Genomic DNA, 18,114 nt, shown 5'->3' with positions numbered 1-18,114 from the left:
AAAAAAAATCCAAAAGCCATTTATAATAGTCATAAAATTGTTCCAGAATAAAACAAGGAAAAACAAGATAAAAAGGGAGTAAAAGCAAAGTAAAATAATAAAACTGTAAAGTCATTCCATAGCAAGTTGCTACTGCATAGAAGACTCACTCCACACTATCACTCATCAGTAATCCATAAGCCATAGCACAGGGGATAGAACTTCTCCGAAGATTGTAGGGACCCGAGAAGATGATTTAAACAGAGCGATTCTTTAAAGAAACCACATCCTGTCACAGTGAGAGCAGGAAAGCATCTCCAGGGCTACAATTGTGGGTTTACAACTTTTCTTGTTCATTTTCTGAACCAAAGCCTTCCTCAATCACACATTCACACCGGCACGCATACTTGCCCAGCTCAAAATCTGAACCTCAGACACAGGCAGAAGCACGCAGACATGTGCTAGGGAAGCAGTGGGCTGCCCTTGCACTGCGGCACAGACCATGTGGATTTGCTCTAATTCTTCCCTGTGGGTTAGTATCTCGTCAAAGATGGTTGATCCTGCTGTGCCTTCCTCAGCTACACAAGTCAGAAGTTTCTTGGAAATGGCGGAGTTTGTTTCCCAACAGATGTCAAAATAACTGAAGTCTCCTATTCAACTTGCAAAGTTTGGAAGCAAGTTAGGGGCAGTAATGTAACACTGAGAGTAGTGGAGGAGAAGAGGGTAAGGTGGGAATGTCCAAAGGCCAAGAGGGCATTGCAGGCCACATAAGACATCCCACCAGCTTGCCCTTTTTTTCCTCCCAATCAGTCATTTTAAATAAACCTTTCAGTCACCTTGCCCAAAAAGGAAATATTGGCTAATAGCTATTAAAATCCTTTAAATCCAAAAAGATGTGTGTTTTGTGTTCAGTTCATGCACTTTGAGTTTGACTGTTCACAAAGGCTCAACTCTTTGGCGAGGAGAGATATGGCAAAAGATTGCTTCTACTGCTCCATACAGATAACCTGCCCCTTGGGCTGTTTCTGAACATAAACTACGGGTCTTCTGAAAGGCCATGTGACAGGAAGAACAGTAAACCAGTCCACCAGTGGTCTGTAAGACTAGTAAACTCCATCCAAAAATTACTAATTTGACAGTTCTCTGGAAGGAAGAAGGGGTATTTGTTGAAGATCCTGACCATCTTCCAGCCTAGCAGTCTAGCAACTCTGCTATTTTGGGACAAAGATGTATTAGTCTTATAGAACAGTCTTGGATAGTTTTAAAGCTAGAAGGAGACATGCTCAGAACTCTTGTGAATTTCATCCCAGCTTCCAAGGGAACGCTGGCAGGAAGTGGCAAGTGTACCTTGAAGTATGCTGTGGAGTGTGCAAAACAACATCAGAGTAGACAGGATGGGATATTTACATGGGATGTTCCTCTGTAAGATGACAGGCAGGGATAAACAGCTAAAAGCAGTTGCCACATTACCTGCTCACACCAGGTGAAATTCTTGCACTGTTCAGTGGTATGCTGGTGCCTCGCCCATACAGAAGTTGGTCCATCAATATTCCAAGACCCTCCCCTTTCCAGGTATATAAGCAGCCCCATGCCAGGTCTTACGAAGCAAAACGTAGTCTGGCTTTACAGGGAAAGTTCCTTCTAAAGTGGGTCAGGCAGCCCAAAGTGAAGCAGCTGTGGAGGGTAGCTACCAGTGCCCAGGGACAAGCGAAGGTCTACCTTAGCCAGCGAAGCACCGCAGATAGACTGCATACCACCAGGTGTGCTAGCAGAAATCAGAAAATACCATTTTTGATACAGAGCGAGGAATGGCAGGCAGAAGTGGTAATTGCAATGGGCCAGGGACAGGTTGAGGGCAATGCTGTGTATTCATGTCCTCAACAAACTGTTAGCGGGGCATCTTTGTTTTGGGACCAGCAGAACATGTGGATGAGCCCATAAGTACCCATGCAATAAAATTTGCAAGCAGATGAGTAGACCTACTTTTTTTCCTAGCAGATGAATAGAACTACTTCAACAACAGGAGCAAAATCATACACTGATAAATTAACTTTTATCAAATGCGGAATGGAAGGAGCGTTACTGAAATTTTACTGTAAACTGCCCAGAGTGACCTGGCAGTCAGATGGGCGGTGACAAATTTGAAAAACAAACAAACAAACAAACAAACAAACAAATAAATGGCAGGGCAGAAGGGCTAAACACCAAGAAATGTTGAATGTGAGTGGCTGCAGTCATGAAATGAATAGCTTTAAAGAAGGAAAGAAAAAGACAGAGTAAAAATTAGAATGGCCTCAGTCTAGAATGATGGAAACAGAAGCCTCTCATGTCCTGATTCGTTTACAGATCCTTGAGAAACCCAGTGAGCGCAGTCCACTATCTATCAAGGTTGTCAGAGCCACAAGCCATGTAAGCACTCTTGGAATCAATGTTGTCCAGAAACTGTCAATGGTGACTTATCCAAAGATGATGACAGGGAAATTAAACAGAGATGTTGGTATTATTAGCAATTCTGATGTCAAAATAATTTTGTATAAAAATTAAGAAAAAAATAATCTGAAAGAGGCAAGGAGAAATAGTTAAACAAAAAATGTTAGCCCAGTAGTTGAGCTTTGGCAGCACCTTCCTAAAATCCTCTACGTTTCCTGCTTAACCACCACTGAACTCAACATCTGTAACTCATCTGGAGTTCACGAGTCTTCTCTAAACCCAAGAATGCTGAAGTCAGGAGCTCACTTGTTATGCTAAATCACAATAAGATAGGGCATTTTCTACATACAATAGAGTCATTCAGAAAAAGATATTCTGGGTTTTCTGTTTTGTTTTTGTTCTGCTTATTAGATTTCTATCCTGCTTCAATACCCAGATATTGAATCAGGGTCATCTAACATGCTTCATGAAAAAGAGGGGATATGAACTCGCCTCTTTCGAATCCTAGCCCACAGCTGCAGCCACTGCAATGTATCATGAGAGGTCCCCAAAAGAATGGAATTTTGGCTGAAAATGATTTAAAACTGCAGAAGAAAGATCAACACTCTGGACAAACCACAAATCCTGGAATTCCCTCTATCCAAAATCTCCTTAAAGACACTGGTGAGGTTTTACTTTCTCATCAGGGATGACAAGATTTTTTTTTTTTTAATTATATCTTATGAACCTTCCTGAAGTATGCATAAAGGCATACTTTAACCATTTCGTTCCATAGCTTCTACAGTGACTTGGAGACAATGAACCTTAGCATCACCCAGAAAAAAGTTCCTGGCTAGACATTCTACCTCTTTCAAGAGAAACAGAAGACATTCTGAATCAAATCACCTTCTGTTTCAAGGTGCCTGGACTTTTTCACAGAAGCTGTTGGGAAGATCAAGCCCTTCTCCCAAACTGCAGCTGAGTCTTACTTTTTGTCTTAAAAGGCCTAACTCTTTTCCCCCTCCGGCAGGGGGTGGGCAGAGGAATTCAGTATGTGACCAAAGCCATATCTACTGGATTATGAATCTCAGAGGCTGCAATCTGCTATTCAGTCTATATTCACAATGTTAGTAGCACTACGTTACCTATCTAATAATGTCCTTCTATCTGAACAGCACATGTTTAAGGATCTTAAGCTTAGAACTGGAATGAGAAATAAGGATGAAAGGAAAAAAGACTTACTGGAAAGGGTACGCAAATGTTCCTGGTGAGACAATCAAAGTATCTTTTACTGGAAAGAGTCATTTCATAAAATATTAGCTGAGGAAAGCATTTTGTCTTAGGACCAAAGCAATATAAGTTAGTCCTCAGCTTATTATTGGTGCATAGCTTGAAAGAAAGTCCTTGGTGATGAATATTATCAGAACATACAATCATTTTGCATTGTAGGATTCAGTGGGCCAATCAAAGGATGTGTGTGCAGGTTGGCTTTATTGCAACAGAAGCTAAACAAGGAATGAAGCGTTTGAAGAGAGCCAGAACCGAATGCCCGTTGTGAAGATGTGAAAGCCATGCCCGTGCAGGGTTTCATCAAAAGCAATGCCTGTGTGCATCAGCTAAAGTTCAACCCTAGGAAGGGTTTCACGGTTTATATACCATTCTACTGTGATTATTCATACCTCTAATTAGGCACACTTAGTTGTTTTTACCTCTTGCCTGTCAGCAAAGTGTTTATGTGAGACAAATACCAGCAACCCCTGCTCACCGCCCCATCACCACCACCTCTGGCAAATCATTTTTAAAAGGAACAGGCAACTCTTTGAAACTAGAGTGCAGGAGAAGATGAAAAGACAGCTGACCATGAGAAACAGCTGGGGTGGGAAGAAGCTTAGCCATGCTATGCACAAGAACACAGAGGAGATGCCATTCATGCAGGAAAGCACAGAAAGTCTTGCACACTGAGAGGGGGCTCTTTTGGAGAAGTTGTGGATCGCTAACAAGGAGAGGATTGTTATCCTCCCTTTGTCTCCAGCAAGGCTTTTATTATACAAAAGCTTTACAAGCTTACTTCTTCCTTAACTTCTCCCTTAACACCTCTCATTAAACATATATTTTAGAGTCGGTTTGGTGTAATGGTGAAGGTGCTGGCCTAGAAACCAGACCAGTTCTAGTTGGAGAAACTAGAGAAGAACTGGAGAAAATCACAAAATAAAAAAGACCTGCAAATAGAAGTAGAACAACTGTGACAAAAGAAAGCAGAGATAGTACCAATAGTTACAGGCACCTTGGGTGCAGTCCCAAAACATCTGGAGCACCACTTGAAGACCATCAGCATTTACAAAATCACCATCAGTCAATTGCAAAAGGCAGCTTTACTTGGAACAGCTTATCTCCTGCAACAATACCTTTAACAAGTACCATCAAACAACAACATCTGTCTATCCCAGGTTCTTGGGAAGGACTCGATAGCTGGATAAAAATGCCAGATCCAGTCTAAACATCTGGCTGACTAGGTGACCAACCATAATAATAGTAATGGTAATGGTAATGGTAATGGTAATGGTAATAATAATAATACTTTGATAAGTCACTGTGCAGTGATAAAAGAGGAAGGTAGAAAGAAGATGCAAAAACACTTGAGTACCATTTTACAATGCCTCCAGTTTAAGATCCGAGGCACCAGCCCGTCGTCGTTCCATTCTCCCCACAGCCCAGAAAGATGTAAGCAGGAGAAGGAAGGGCCTCTTCTCCTATCCCCCGTTGTCGCTTTCTGTTTCCTTCTTCAGATCCAGGGAAGATATCCAGGTCAGATGCTGATATTGCCCCAGAGCAACACCATTAATAACAGGCTCATCCCTGATGATAGCGCAGACTTAAGCAAAGCAAATCAGCTAATAGAATATTCTGAATGTGTGGTGGGGGTGCCTTTTTTCTTTCTCTTTTCTGCAGGAAGGGGTTGTGACTATATCCCTATAGAAAATGGAAGATTATCTGATTATTATGAATGGAACAAACCATTTCCAAGACGGGAGGGACAAACAATGGACTTTTATTGTTATCGTGGATTTCTGGCTGCAAACAAACAGACATGGCACAGGGCCACATGCATTAACTCCCACTATGTACCAGAACCAAAGTGTTTCAGTAAGTACTTTTTTCCCCTCTGCATTTTCAGTTATGATCCGGAATACAGTAGATATTGCCAAGCATAAGCAAAGCAGGCCAGGGAGATGCTACCCTGACCTTGCTTTAACCTTGAAGAGGCAGCACCCAACTGAGATCTCAGCCCATTCTTCGGTTCTTCTGCCTGATGGGGGCTGCTTCTGCTGCTCTTTCTTCTCGAGGGACCCTTAAGGCTATTCGGAGGCTACAGTTTGCAAAAGTGCGTGTACTAAAAGCTTAAATGAGAGAGGTGAAGACCTTTGTTAAAAAAACAAACAGAAAAATAGTGTTCTTGGTCATCATCTTCTTCCTCTCTTCACATCTTCTTGACAGCTCTGTGAATTAGATATCATGTGGAGTATGAACTGCCTTCCAATAACCATCAATTATGAAACTAAATTGCTCTTTTTGCTTTTAGAAACATGCGATCATTCTCAACGTTTTCATTATGGTCACTTCATCTCTAATTATTGGAACAAGTACATAGAGGGTGAAAACATAACATTTGCTTGTAATGAGGGCTATCATCCTGAACAGCAGCAGACAACATCCAGCTGCACAAAAAATGGCTGGTCACCCTTTCCAAGATGCATCCCCAGAAAAGGTAAGCTTTAGGAATGTCAGCTAAAGATGCCTGACCTGAAGTGACTTATCATGCTTTGCTGTAGACAGTTTTTGGGTGCTTTTGAAGCAGCATTTCACAGTGGATTTATAAATGAGAATTTGTGATAATTCAGCAGCAGGCATGAAGACAAATGCATATATCCACAGGGAATTGTGCTATGACTGGGGTAAAGGTATGTCTATGTGTGTGTATGTATATGCATAGAGATGAGACCATGTGTGTATCATTTTATTTATTAAACTTTATATCATCTATTACTTAAGTCTGTTGACAATTTGCAATGAAAAGATAACTTTTGATGTGAACAAAAATAATTAAGATGAAATTTATTAACAAGAAAACTTTGGTTTTATTATATTTCTTGTTTTTAAAGAGGGAGTGATATGTTTTAATCTGCAGAGTCCATTCTGGAGATTTGGGGTGTCTCCAATGAAGACTTGAGGTGCATCATCAATTGTTGGAAGTCAGGCAGCATACTAATTTAACAATAAACAAACAAACAAACAAACAAACAAATAAATAACTGTAATTATCAAGGAAAACTACAAATAAAGATAATGATTATACATTTTAACATACATTTTACAACTAAAACAATTCATTGTTCTAAAATGCATTTAAAACTTCACTTAGGATCATATTTGCAAACAAAGAATTAGGACTACATTCCAAATACTTTCACAGTTGTACAAAACTACAGAACTTTTAAAATATGACAATCCCCCAGATCTTATCAGTGAAGCTGTAATATAGCAGCCCACTCACTTACTGTATATAGCATGCAAGAGCACTCACCCAGATGTTGCAGTGAATCATGTTATTACTACTTTGTGTCACTAGGCATAGCACTAATATATCCTTAGAGTTTTAGGGATTCCAAACCCTAATCCATAGATGGTTTTCGTTGAGTTGGGGGCAGTATAACCCCATCTAGAATGGAATGTTCTGCTGGAGTTTTCAGACCTGTCCTTGAGCATTTCCATCTTCTGAGGATTCAGCTACAAGCTATTATTTATTCTTCCATGGCAATTTCAGGCAAGCCCTAGAGATGTTGCAGAGAAATAAATTTGGGTGCCAACAGCATCCTAATAGGATTAACCTCCAAATCCTCTGATGCTGAAACCCATGCCTTCATAATGTACTCCAAAGGGTTTGGTGCAGAATAGAGGACATTAAAAACAGGTGAAACATGTAGCAATTCCAACAGGTATCCCTAGAGGAGACTCAGATTATGCTACTAAAGTATGGAACACCTGTAGATTATAAGGCAGTATGATGTGTTTATTTTTTATTATTAAGGGGCAAAACAGATGCCTTAAGTTTCTAAAAGAAAGGCAATCCTGGATCTGCCTAATCAGACACAGGAATTTCCCCACTCAATCTGCCTATGGATTTTTCAAAGCTTTATATACAGCCTCTCTTAGCTGTCTCATAGCCCATTTATTCTTGGCTTTGAAAAGAAGCAATCTCCCTCTAGCCCCACTGTTTTTCCCTGGAGATTGACACTTCTGCATAGTCCACCAAACAACTGATTGGCATCTCAGGCCTCTGCAAGGTAAAGCAGGAGAATTGGCTCCAGTGCTGGGTTTTGAGAGGACTGGCTCTCCAACTTTGCCAGGGAACTCCTGCAGCCACCAGATTAGCTGCCCAGTACGTTTTCTCGGAGCTTAGATTGGATGGTAAACTGCTGTCAAAACTGGATTACCAGACAGCTGTTCAGTGGATTGGAGGAGCTGTCCCATGAAGGAGTAAAGGCTTTTCTGCTTCATAGACACTTCTGCCAATCCACTGACAGCTCTCTGGCTGGTTCCAGGAAGTGGCAAGTACAGTATAGGAACCGAACTCTTCCAAACCCCTCACCTCCCCAGGTTTGCCTTGCAGCTGATCGGGAGACTCCAGAAGGCAGTGGGTCCAAAAGCGCTGGGGGACTTTCCCATTTCACAGAGAATCATCTGTCCCACTGATCAGCTGCTCAGACCTGGAGAGGTAGTGGGTTTGATAGATAGCTAAACCTAGGTCTAGGTATTTATCAAAAGCTTTCCGTATCTGTTGGTGCTGTAATCGGCAGATGGTTTCCTGTGTCTGCTGACCTTCAGAAAGGGACAGGGAAGCAGAGCCACAAGGATTAAAAAACCAGTGACTTTCCACATTGTCCATGGATCAGGCCCTGCAGCACCTAATCCACAGTAGGGTTACATTTTGTGACATTTTGGAAGACCACTCAATGCACATTTGGAATCACGTCCGTGTTCTTCCAGAGGACCACGAACTCCTGTAAGAAAAGGCATTCGCTCAGCCCTCTAGATCAGACGCTACTATGCCTGCTTCTCTGGGGCTGGGTGGGCAGGTTCATCATGGGGTAGCAGCTAAAAAGCTGTTTCTTTTCCCTCAACAGCTCTAAAATCCCACAGAATACCTCAGTGGGATAAGAGAATTGCTGGATAAAGTCACTTCCTTCCCCACACATGCCTCTCTTTCCCTCTCTCTAGACCCTGGGAGCCTTGGGTATATGCTGGCAGGGTTGGCAGAAGAAGTGGGAGAGAGAGCTCTTTGGATCAGCAGGAGAGTCCTTAATTGCCTATTATCAAAGAAGATTTGCACTGGAAAATGGGCCAAGGACAGGGGTGTGTCCTGACAGCAGCCTTAGGTGGCCAAAAGGAGCAGGGAAGTCCCCCACTTTTCAATTTAATTGAACCGAGAGGCCAGAAACAGTCCAAATGGTAAGGTTTGTATCACCATAAGCTGCTTAAAAGAAGAACAGGAAAAGTCAACTTCAGGCTGCCTTGGTAGTGGGTTGGGAGTGAGTTGTGGCTGACATCTCTGTAAGTCTCCTGGAAACTGTGTGTGAAGCATCTTCACATCATGGTTAGTGGGCCATGCAGAAGAGTTCACATTTTATGCTAATGGCTTCCTTTTTCCATGATTTATTTATTTATTTATTTATTTATTTATTTATTTATTTATTTTTTATATATATCAAATTTGTCACTACCATCTCATTGAAAAGTAATTCCTGTTGAACACACCTGCGAGAAGGTTTCTCTGCTTCATGGGTTTTTTGTTCAGCGGCAACAGCGTTTTCACGTCAATGACAAAGCAAGATATAAATGTCATGATGACTACACAACTCCAGAAGGAAAGAGTGAGGGAGAGACATGGTGCCTGGCAGAGGGCTGGACCCCAGAGCCAAAGTGTATCAGTAAGTCGATATAATTCCACTGGAAGATAGATTGAAAGTGACCGGCACGCAGCCATGAAAAACTTAATAAGTGAAGTTTAAAAATAGCCTGCTATAATAACCATTTGTAGCGTGTATCTCTTTAAGAAGTCTATAAAGGTATAGCGCACTAAAACATATTCTATTTGATCAGTGTATTTGATCAGCTTGCAACTTAAATATGTATAGACATTTATTGTAAACAGAACAGCTCGTAGAATTATATTTTATTAAATTCACAACATAAAACATCCTATAGATGGAAACCAAAAACATGCAGTTATTTCTATAGACCCTTTTTTTCTTCCAGAACTCTGCGAGGCTATGAAAATCTGGGACATCCAAATGAAAAGGGGTCTGTAATTAAGACTGCATAAAATCATAACTGAGCACTAGGGATCATATACTCTGCTTTTCCTTGAACCTTAAGATTACTTGAACCTTGAACCTTAAGTCCAAAGGAGAAATGGCAAAATAGAAAAGTCTGGAAGGGAGAAAAGAAAACGCAACCAAGTTACAAAAGTAGAAGTCAACATTTAAGCATACCAAGTTATACCATCCCCACAATTTCACTTAATTTCTTTCCCCTTTATTTCGGTTAAGAGCAAATCCAATTTTTTCTAAACACTCTTGGATTGCTAGAGTTTCCAGCAAGCACTTCAGGGTTCTGAGGCCCTCGAGATGTTCCTAAATGTCCTGCCACAAGGCCAGAGAGGCCAGTTCCATTTAGATCAGGAGCAAGTGAGCTTTGAGATACAAGTCTCAATATCTCTATTGGCATCCGAGGGTTGCAAGGTTTATGACAGAGACATGACACCAGTGGAGGGGACAGAGCTGGAATACATGGCCTCTTTTCCACATTGGCAAGTGTGTGTCTGTGTGTCTGTGTGTGTGTGTGTGAAGATTAAAGCTGCATTCAGGCTGTAGGAACTTAATTCACCATTGTAGCTTATTTCCCACTGAAAATTAGCAAGAAATCATGTGCTCATTATTCCGCCACTAGAATCCTAAGCAATTTATTAATGTTCTGCATTTTCCACAAATTTCTTCCAAAGTAGTTCACAGGGAGTAGAAAACACAGTTGTACGATAGTCATATTAATGTTCAGAAGGAAAATGGAAAAAGCTACTCCTGATTTTAAGCACAGAGCTTTTTGGGGGATATAAAGTGGTTTGCTTTTTTTGTGGGGGGGAGGGAAGGGGACTGCCACTCCATTAGCTCTCACTTTTTCAACATACCCAGTTGGCAAAGTCAAGTTTATTTAGTTAGAATTGGTCAACCTTGTTTCTTCTGAGTCTATTTTGGGGATAAATAAAAGCAGTCTACAGCCCAAATGATAAACCTAAGAGTTCTTCTACTGATGTTGCTCCTTCTTACCACCTCATCTTCTGATAACATGGCATGGGGGCCTTATTACTGTGTGTCAGAATTCCTTTAACAGTAACAGTGTATTAACAAATTATATGGATAGAAGTGGTTTATATTTATAGGTATCAAATGTTGTGCTTATTTATAGGACATACGTTGCCTCCTGTGTTTCTCTTGTATTTTCCGGATGAAAAATGCACACTGTATCGCTTTTTCCTTTCCTTCTGATCTTCCATCATCTGCCAGCTGTCCTTCTATCCATTACTCTCGCCTTCAGTTCTCCAAGCTCTCCACCACCACCTTTCTTATAAAGGAGGATTGAATGAGCTCTTTACTTGCCTTTCACTTAAACAACCATCTATCATTCCATCTACAGTTTCTGTATTTTTCTTCTTTTTCTTAGGAGTCTGGCAAATAGGCAACTCACAAGTCTGACTAGTATTCCAGCACTGCTGCTCTAGCAGAACAGTCCTTTCAGGAGATGCCAACATTTGGGCTGGAGTTTGCATTTACAGGGAGAGATGCATCTCCTTACACTCGCAATACTGCATAAAACCTCAGAGGCTGAACACCCGTCATTTTCTGTATGCAACATATAAAAGGGTGAGATTCACTTCAGATTCAAAATCAACTGTCTGCAGTACTTTAAAGTAGCTGTGTCTTTGCCTGGGATTGCACAGCTGTTCTCTGCAATTGCAGTACAATCCTGAAAAATCATGCAACTGCATTCAGGAGTTGAACCACAGCAGCTTTCTGCCTCTGAATCTGAAGTGCTATTCAAACCTAATATGTAATATTGCCCTTTATTCTGTGTGGAAAGATTTCAAAAGCAGGATTTTGAACATCATGATATATAAGGAAACTCAAATAAAAAATCAACTTGTTCATCAGATGCTCAGTATGGCCCTGTAGATATGCCAAGAGACGCTAGAATCATCTTACCAGTCGACAAGACCAAGTTGTCTCTTGTCAGCTCCTGGCCCAGTTGAAAAGAAAAGTGACTTTGGCCATGTTTGCCAAAATCACTAGCGTGAAGCAGCAACAGCTTATTTATAGCAACTCACCAATTACTTCCTGCATGTGCCTACACCTAAGAGGTCACTAAGAGGTGAGAATTTTTGAGCTTACAACCTGGAATGATGAGAAAAGAACAATGGGACATTAATGATATCCACTCTTTGATTCCTCAGAGACATGCTCAAAGCCACTCGCAGATGCTTTTATCCTCAACACAACAAAGCCTGTTTTCTTATCTGGGGATGAACTTGACTATGAATGTAAAGAGGGGCTTGAAACCATTAAAAATACCATTGGTGACACCATTGTGTGCGGGGAGAAGGGATGGGAGCCAACTCCTGGATGTCTGCGTAAGTTAATAAAATACAACATTTTAATAATACAGTTGTGTAAATCAGTTCATCGAGAATGTTGTTCCTGAAGATTTCTATAATGTTGCGTTCACCCTTAAATATACTCACCACTAATTCTAAATTAATTTCCAGAAATTGGCTTTTCAAGTATAAACTTTAAAAAGTAGAATAATTCAAGATAATTACCCATGTATTTAATTTTATCCCATTTGTACTTCAGTAATTTCTAAGTATTAGCTACAACTTCCTTAATAATAATCTGTTTCTCATTTATTCACTGATTTAAAAAAAAATGCTGAAGAGTACCTGGTGGAACATGTTTAGCCATACCTGGAATCTCTCTTCCAACAGTTTTCATTAAAAAAAAAGCTTTTATTAATATGTATGTGTGTCTGTGTGTGTGTGTGTGTGTGTGTGTGTGTGTAATATGTTTTTTTTTTTTAATGCCTTCAATTGTGTCCAATACTTGGAGATTGCTTGCACAAGTCCCTGCAGTTTTCTTGGCAAGGTTTTTCAGAAGTAGTTTGCCATTGCCTCCTTCCTAGGGCTCAGAGAAAGTGACTGGCCCAAAATCATCCAGCTGGCTTTGTGCCTAGGTGGGATTTAAACTCATGGTCTCCCAGTTTCTAGCCTGATGCCTTAACCACTCTGCCGAACTGGAGACCACTCTCTATAATATGTCTAAATGTTTATATAAAAGTTTCAATAAAGGATAACCATATCTCATTATAATCATCCATCCATAGTCTATGTCTGGGAGAGCCAGCATGGTGCTGGACTAGGTTCTAGAATAGGTGCAGGGAAACCCAGTTTCTAGTTTTCCCCTCAATGCAGAAAGCAGCTGGGTGACCTTGGACCAGTCACTCCCTCTCAGCCCCAGTAAGTGTCAGGCTCTGTAACACGCTGTCTGGAAAACAAAATACCTCATCAGATCATGCATTGATGGCTTTACTGTTTGACTAGGTGATCACAGTGTAAAAACAAGCAGACTTTGCAACCAAGTGGTACAAACCCTAAGAAGAAAAACACCACCAGTAACATGGCCTATGTCTGTAACCAATTCATTTAAAAGTCACAAACAACACCAGCTCTTCAGGTTACTGAGTAATTGGGGCCATAAATTTATATACAGGTAGTCCCAGTTTAAGAACGAGTTCCGTTCCCAAGGTCTGTCCTTAAGTCGAATTTGTGCCTAAGCCGAAACAGTATTATTGTATAATACTGTATAAGTAGTGTTGTGTAATTAACATGAACCATTGTGTATTTAACTTGAATCATTGTGTACTCAAATTTTGCTAAAATAGGCTCCGTTCTTAACTATGGGTCATCCTTACCTGGGGACTCCCTGTATGCAAATTTGAAAGACGATTCTCTTTAAGAAGGGCACAGAGAATCCAGTTCTCTTATCCAGCTATCAATCCACACAATAGATATGTAATTCAAAAGAAAATGGACATCTAAAAATATTGCATTTGCTTCAAAGTCAAATTAATATATGCAATTATTTCTTCCTAGAATTTAATAATTTTAGGATACTGCAAAAGCATGTTTGAATGAAAGATACTCTGATTTAATCTCCAACAATAGGTTAATCTAGCCATTTGTTTTTTATACACATGTAGTAGAGTCTAGTAAGTCCAAGATATTAATTTTTATTGAATAAACCAAAGTTTAATATCTGTTGAAATATTGGAGTCCTTTGTTAAAACAGCTTCCCTTTATTTAGACAAAATGGGGTTCTCTAATTCTTTATTCCACCTAGCATACTTGATATTGATATTTATTGTGATTGATACATATTTGCATATCAAATTGATTTACTGAGAAGTATTTATAAAGATTAATCACAAGATTTTTAGTTTCATAAAATTTGATAATCACTTGTAATAGTTTAGGTGCTGTTAAAGCTGAAAATGCTGCTGTTCCAAATCAATGTATCAGTACATGTTGTAGTGGGACAGAGAAAAACAAATCATATTTACTATGTAACATATGAAATGATAAAAATGCATCACATTTAGTAAATGATCTAAAGTAAAAAAACAAAAAAACTACCAACATTCCTCCAGATTTTTCATATAAGATGCTTTTAATCCATTTTAAAGTCTGTGTTACCTCATAATATTAATTTGGTATGAGAAAATGTATCAGACCGGGATTTTCCAGAAATGGTGTAATGAAATCTTCAGATTGATTTAATTGTTACATGAATTATGTGTAGTCTATTTTATTTTGAACTGCAACAGTTCAAATAACTAAAGGTGTTATGTATGAATATTCCAAGAAGATCACAGAATGAGAATTTATACTAACTAAAGATGTCCAAAATTTTGTTCTAATCAAAATATACTCATAAGATTGTAACTCAAGATTTGGAAAATGAAAACTCCTTTTTCCTTAACCGTAATATATCTGTGGATCTAAGTTTTGAGAAGTGATAATAAAATATTGATGCAACTCCTGAGCTATCGTCTTGAAACAACCTCAGAACTGAGAATTAGAAGGTCTCACAGCTGCAATTCAAAACTACAGGGCACTAGCTGTTCACCTCAGTAGGATTAATAGCCACCATGAGTAAATGGGAAATATATAAACAACTCTTTTATTTCTATAACCCTAGAAAGAGTCCTGTTAAGGCACAGAAAATTGCATTCATGGCCAGTTGACCATCCAAATGAAATTGTGATATGATTGGAAATGTTTTATATTGGAGTGCCTGCAAGTTTGATTTTGGTGATCTTGGTTACCCCATATCCTCCCCCTTTGGAGAAAGTCAGTGGTGGCCACACCAATGGATGACAGGAGGAGAAGGAAGTTTTAGGGAAGAGATGGAGCTTAGGGCAAGGGACCGTACTCAAAACCTCCATGGGCTCAAAGGGATGATTTAACAATCCAGATTAGGCCTTTTTCTTGAGAATGAGGAAGGATCGATATCTGAGTCAGGGTTCATCTTGTTAGGATTTAAATTTATTTATACTGAGAAAGTCAGAGGAAAATACTGCAGTTAAGGAATACAACATAAAACTTATTTTTATATATAAATGCCTCAAAGGTTTTGGCAAGCAGTTTCATTCTGAAATAATCTTATTCTATTTTATTCAATATTTGTTTAGCAATACAGTGTGAACCTCCAGTTTTGGATAATGCCATGATTGATCCAAGATTGGACAAATTTCAGCACAAAATGGTGGTGCATTTTAAATGTCTTAGAGGATTCACAAGAGTTGGGCCTGAGTCTTCACAATGCTATCACTTCGGATGGTCTCCACAGCCTCCAATCTGTAAAGGTAAATATGGGCAATTTAAGAATTATGTCTTCTCATAAATGAATGAATTAAAATGTACAACTTGGAATATAAATGGAGTTAATGCTCCAGCCAAAGAAAGGCCTTTTCCATTTGAACTGGGTAATAGTAATTTTAACTCTTTTTATTCTATTTAACTATTCACATTTTATTTCTTATTGCAAGCTGTCTTGAGAAGACCAGGATATGACGTGTCTAAGCAAATAAATAATACAGCATGCTATTAGTTACCACTTTTTGTTGAAAACTACCATCTGAAATGCTAAATTCAGAATTGGTTTCAGGTATAGAATTCATAAGCTTCATTAAGTTGTTACTTAAAGTCTTCAGTCATCAGTGATTACTTAGAGTGGATTTTTAAATTTCCTGTCCTTCCAAATCATCAAACCAAGACTAAAGTTGCGTATTTCTCTCCTGGAGGCAGGGAATGATTAACAGGGATAAGAAGGAAAGGAACAGAAAAGGCATGATAAATTCATAGCAGTTAGCATTAACTTTGAGAAAACTAGGGGTAGGGAAGGCATTGCATATTCCCAAATGCTCGGTCTTGCTACAATCAAGCCTGTTTCTCTTAGCAGTTTGGAGCTAAAAGCCTTGGGATGAGATTCATGGGAAACTGTTTCTACATCTCTTCTTAATCAGCTCTCCAAGAACCTTTTCATCTGTTAGGACAGTAGAATATATTCAATTTTTTTCTGAAAGAAAGAGAGAAAATAAGGTTGGGATTATTTATTACCAAGTTCCAATTTTTTTTCTGGAGCTATCCTGCTACTGTGGGTAAATATAAACATACCTCTTTCCCAAACTTCATACTCTTTCCTTTGACTTCTTATGCTTTTGAGCTAAATGAGAATTGCTTGAGGGCAGCTCTACCAAAGTACTAAACTATGAAATTCCACCTAAATGAGTAGGATTTCGCTTTATCCCCAGATTCATGCACCAAATATTTAACTACATAAAAATATCTGCATCTGATTAAAGTCTACCAGAGCAAAAGGATTTTGATTCGTTTATTTTTATTTTATTTATTTCAAACATTTACAAATAGTCCCCCGGTTGAGAACCCCCATTTTAAGGATGACCCATAGTTAAGAACGGAGCCTATTCTAGCAAAATTAAAGTTAATACACAGTGGTTCGAGTTAAATACACAATGGTTCAAGTTAATTACACAATACTACTTATACAGTATTATTGTTATAGCTTACATAGAAATTTGACTTAAGGTCAGATCGTGGGAACGGAACTCGTTCTTACTCTGGGGACTACCTGTGTATGGCTACTCAACTCAGACAATATGACTCTGGGCAGCGTACAAAAAGAAAAAAAAAATCATCAACCACTAGATAACCCCCCCCACACATTTAATTAAGACCTTCTAAGAAAATAAAATGGTGATCAGAAATTCCTCAGTTAGGAACTCTGCTCACTGCTTTTCTAAAAGCCTTTAAGGTGGGGGCCAACCCTATATTGGGGGACGTTCATTAGAAAAGGCTGGTACCACCATAGAGACCTGCGTCTCCTAAGATAACATTGTTTAAGTGAGGGAACCCAGAGTATGTGAGATGGGTACATACTGTTGGGAGCAGTTGGCCCACAGATAACCAGTCCTATCCCATGTAGGGCTTTATAGGTGATAACCAGCACCTGGAATTGCACCTGGAAGCCTTCTGGGAGCCACGGCAGCTCATAGAGTAGAGATGTCACATGGTCATAATGAGAGGCACACATAACTACCCACGCCATTGCATTCTGGACCAATTCCAGGTTCCAGATGGTCTTCAAGAGCAGTCCCATGAAGAGCACATTGCAATAATCCAATCAGGAGATGACTAAGGCATGAGCGACTGTGTGCAGTGTCTACATAGAGTAAAGAGGATGACCTTGATGGAGAGAGGGAAGATCCATTACCAAGCCAGTGAAATAAATATTGCAGAGGCCCAAATGAGGGGGAAAGTGTACAAAAACTAGGCTGATTCACATGACATGTAAAACAGAGAGGAATGGAAGCACATTCAGACTTGCAAGATTCTATTGCTTTACCCAATCTTAGTAAAAGTAGTTTTAGGCCTCCATGGCATCCATTTCTTGGTCTAATCCAGGAACAGGCACAATTGGCATACAAGATGAAATTTTACAAAGGGTCCCCTGGCCACCGTTGCCACTTGATCTTCAAGCAGGAGCCATGAGTGCAGGAGGACCCCCAAAGTATGCACTGAACCCAAGCGAGGAGGTGCAACCCCACTCAGAGTCAAGGATGACACCTCTCCGGTTCTAGGACTGATAGGGCCAAAAACCCACAGCCTTGTTAGGCTAGCCCTGAAGCCTGTTCTTCCCCATGCAGACCTCCACAGCCTCCAGGCACTGGGACAGAACCATAACAGCTTCACTTGAATAGCCAGGGACAGAAATGTACAACTAAGTAGAATTGGCGTATGATAATACTACACAAATGCTGATGAATTACTTCCCCTAGCAGCTTCATGTTGATGTTAAAAAAGATGATGGTGAGAGTCCTAAGACACCCCACAAAGCAGGGGGCTAGGAGTAGACTGGTCCACCCCACATTGACTGGAACCAGCCCTGGAAGAAACAGAAGAAACCCCTCAATATAGTGCCCCACCCTCCCAAACCCCTAAGGTGCTCCAGAAGGGTACGGTGATTGATGGTATCAAAGGTT

The 18,114-nt window shown here is 39.9% G+C and overlaps 1 protein-coding gene across 4 annotated transcripts in view; it reads left to right on the top strand.

Moving 5' to 3' along the window:
* Positions 1 to 18,114, top strand: part of LOC112543089 (complement factor H-like) — a 62,040-nt gene that overhangs the window by 17,567 nt on the left and 26,359 nt on the right. For all 4 annotated transcript variants that reach the window (XM_088154383.1, XM_088154384.1, XM_088154385.1 and 1 more), the window contains exons 6-10: positions 5,338 to 5,532; positions 5,969 to 6,154; positions 9,183 to 9,374; positions 11,951 to 12,127; positions 15,244 to 15,417. In XM_088154383.1, coding sequence (XP_088010509.1) covers positions 5,338 to 5,532; positions 5,969 to 6,154; positions 9,183 to 9,374; positions 11,951 to 12,127; positions 15,244 to 15,417 — 924 coding nt within the window. The remainder of the gene's footprint in view (positions 1 to 5,337; positions 5,533 to 5,968; positions 6,155 to 9,182; positions 9,375 to 11,950; positions 12,128 to 15,243; positions 15,418 to 18,114) is intronic.

The sequence above is a fragment of the Python bivittatus genome, unplaced genomic scaffold (genome assembly GCF_059951505.1).
Source record: "Python bivittatus isolate LINGU-HERP-01145 unplaced genomic scaffold, Pbiv_v1 ctg000700_np1212, whole genome shotgun sequence".
NCBI lineage: Eukaryota > Metazoa > Chordata > Lepidosauria > Squamata > Pythonidae > Python > Python bivittatus.
This window is presented reverse-complemented; position numbering and strand designations above follow the sequence as displayed.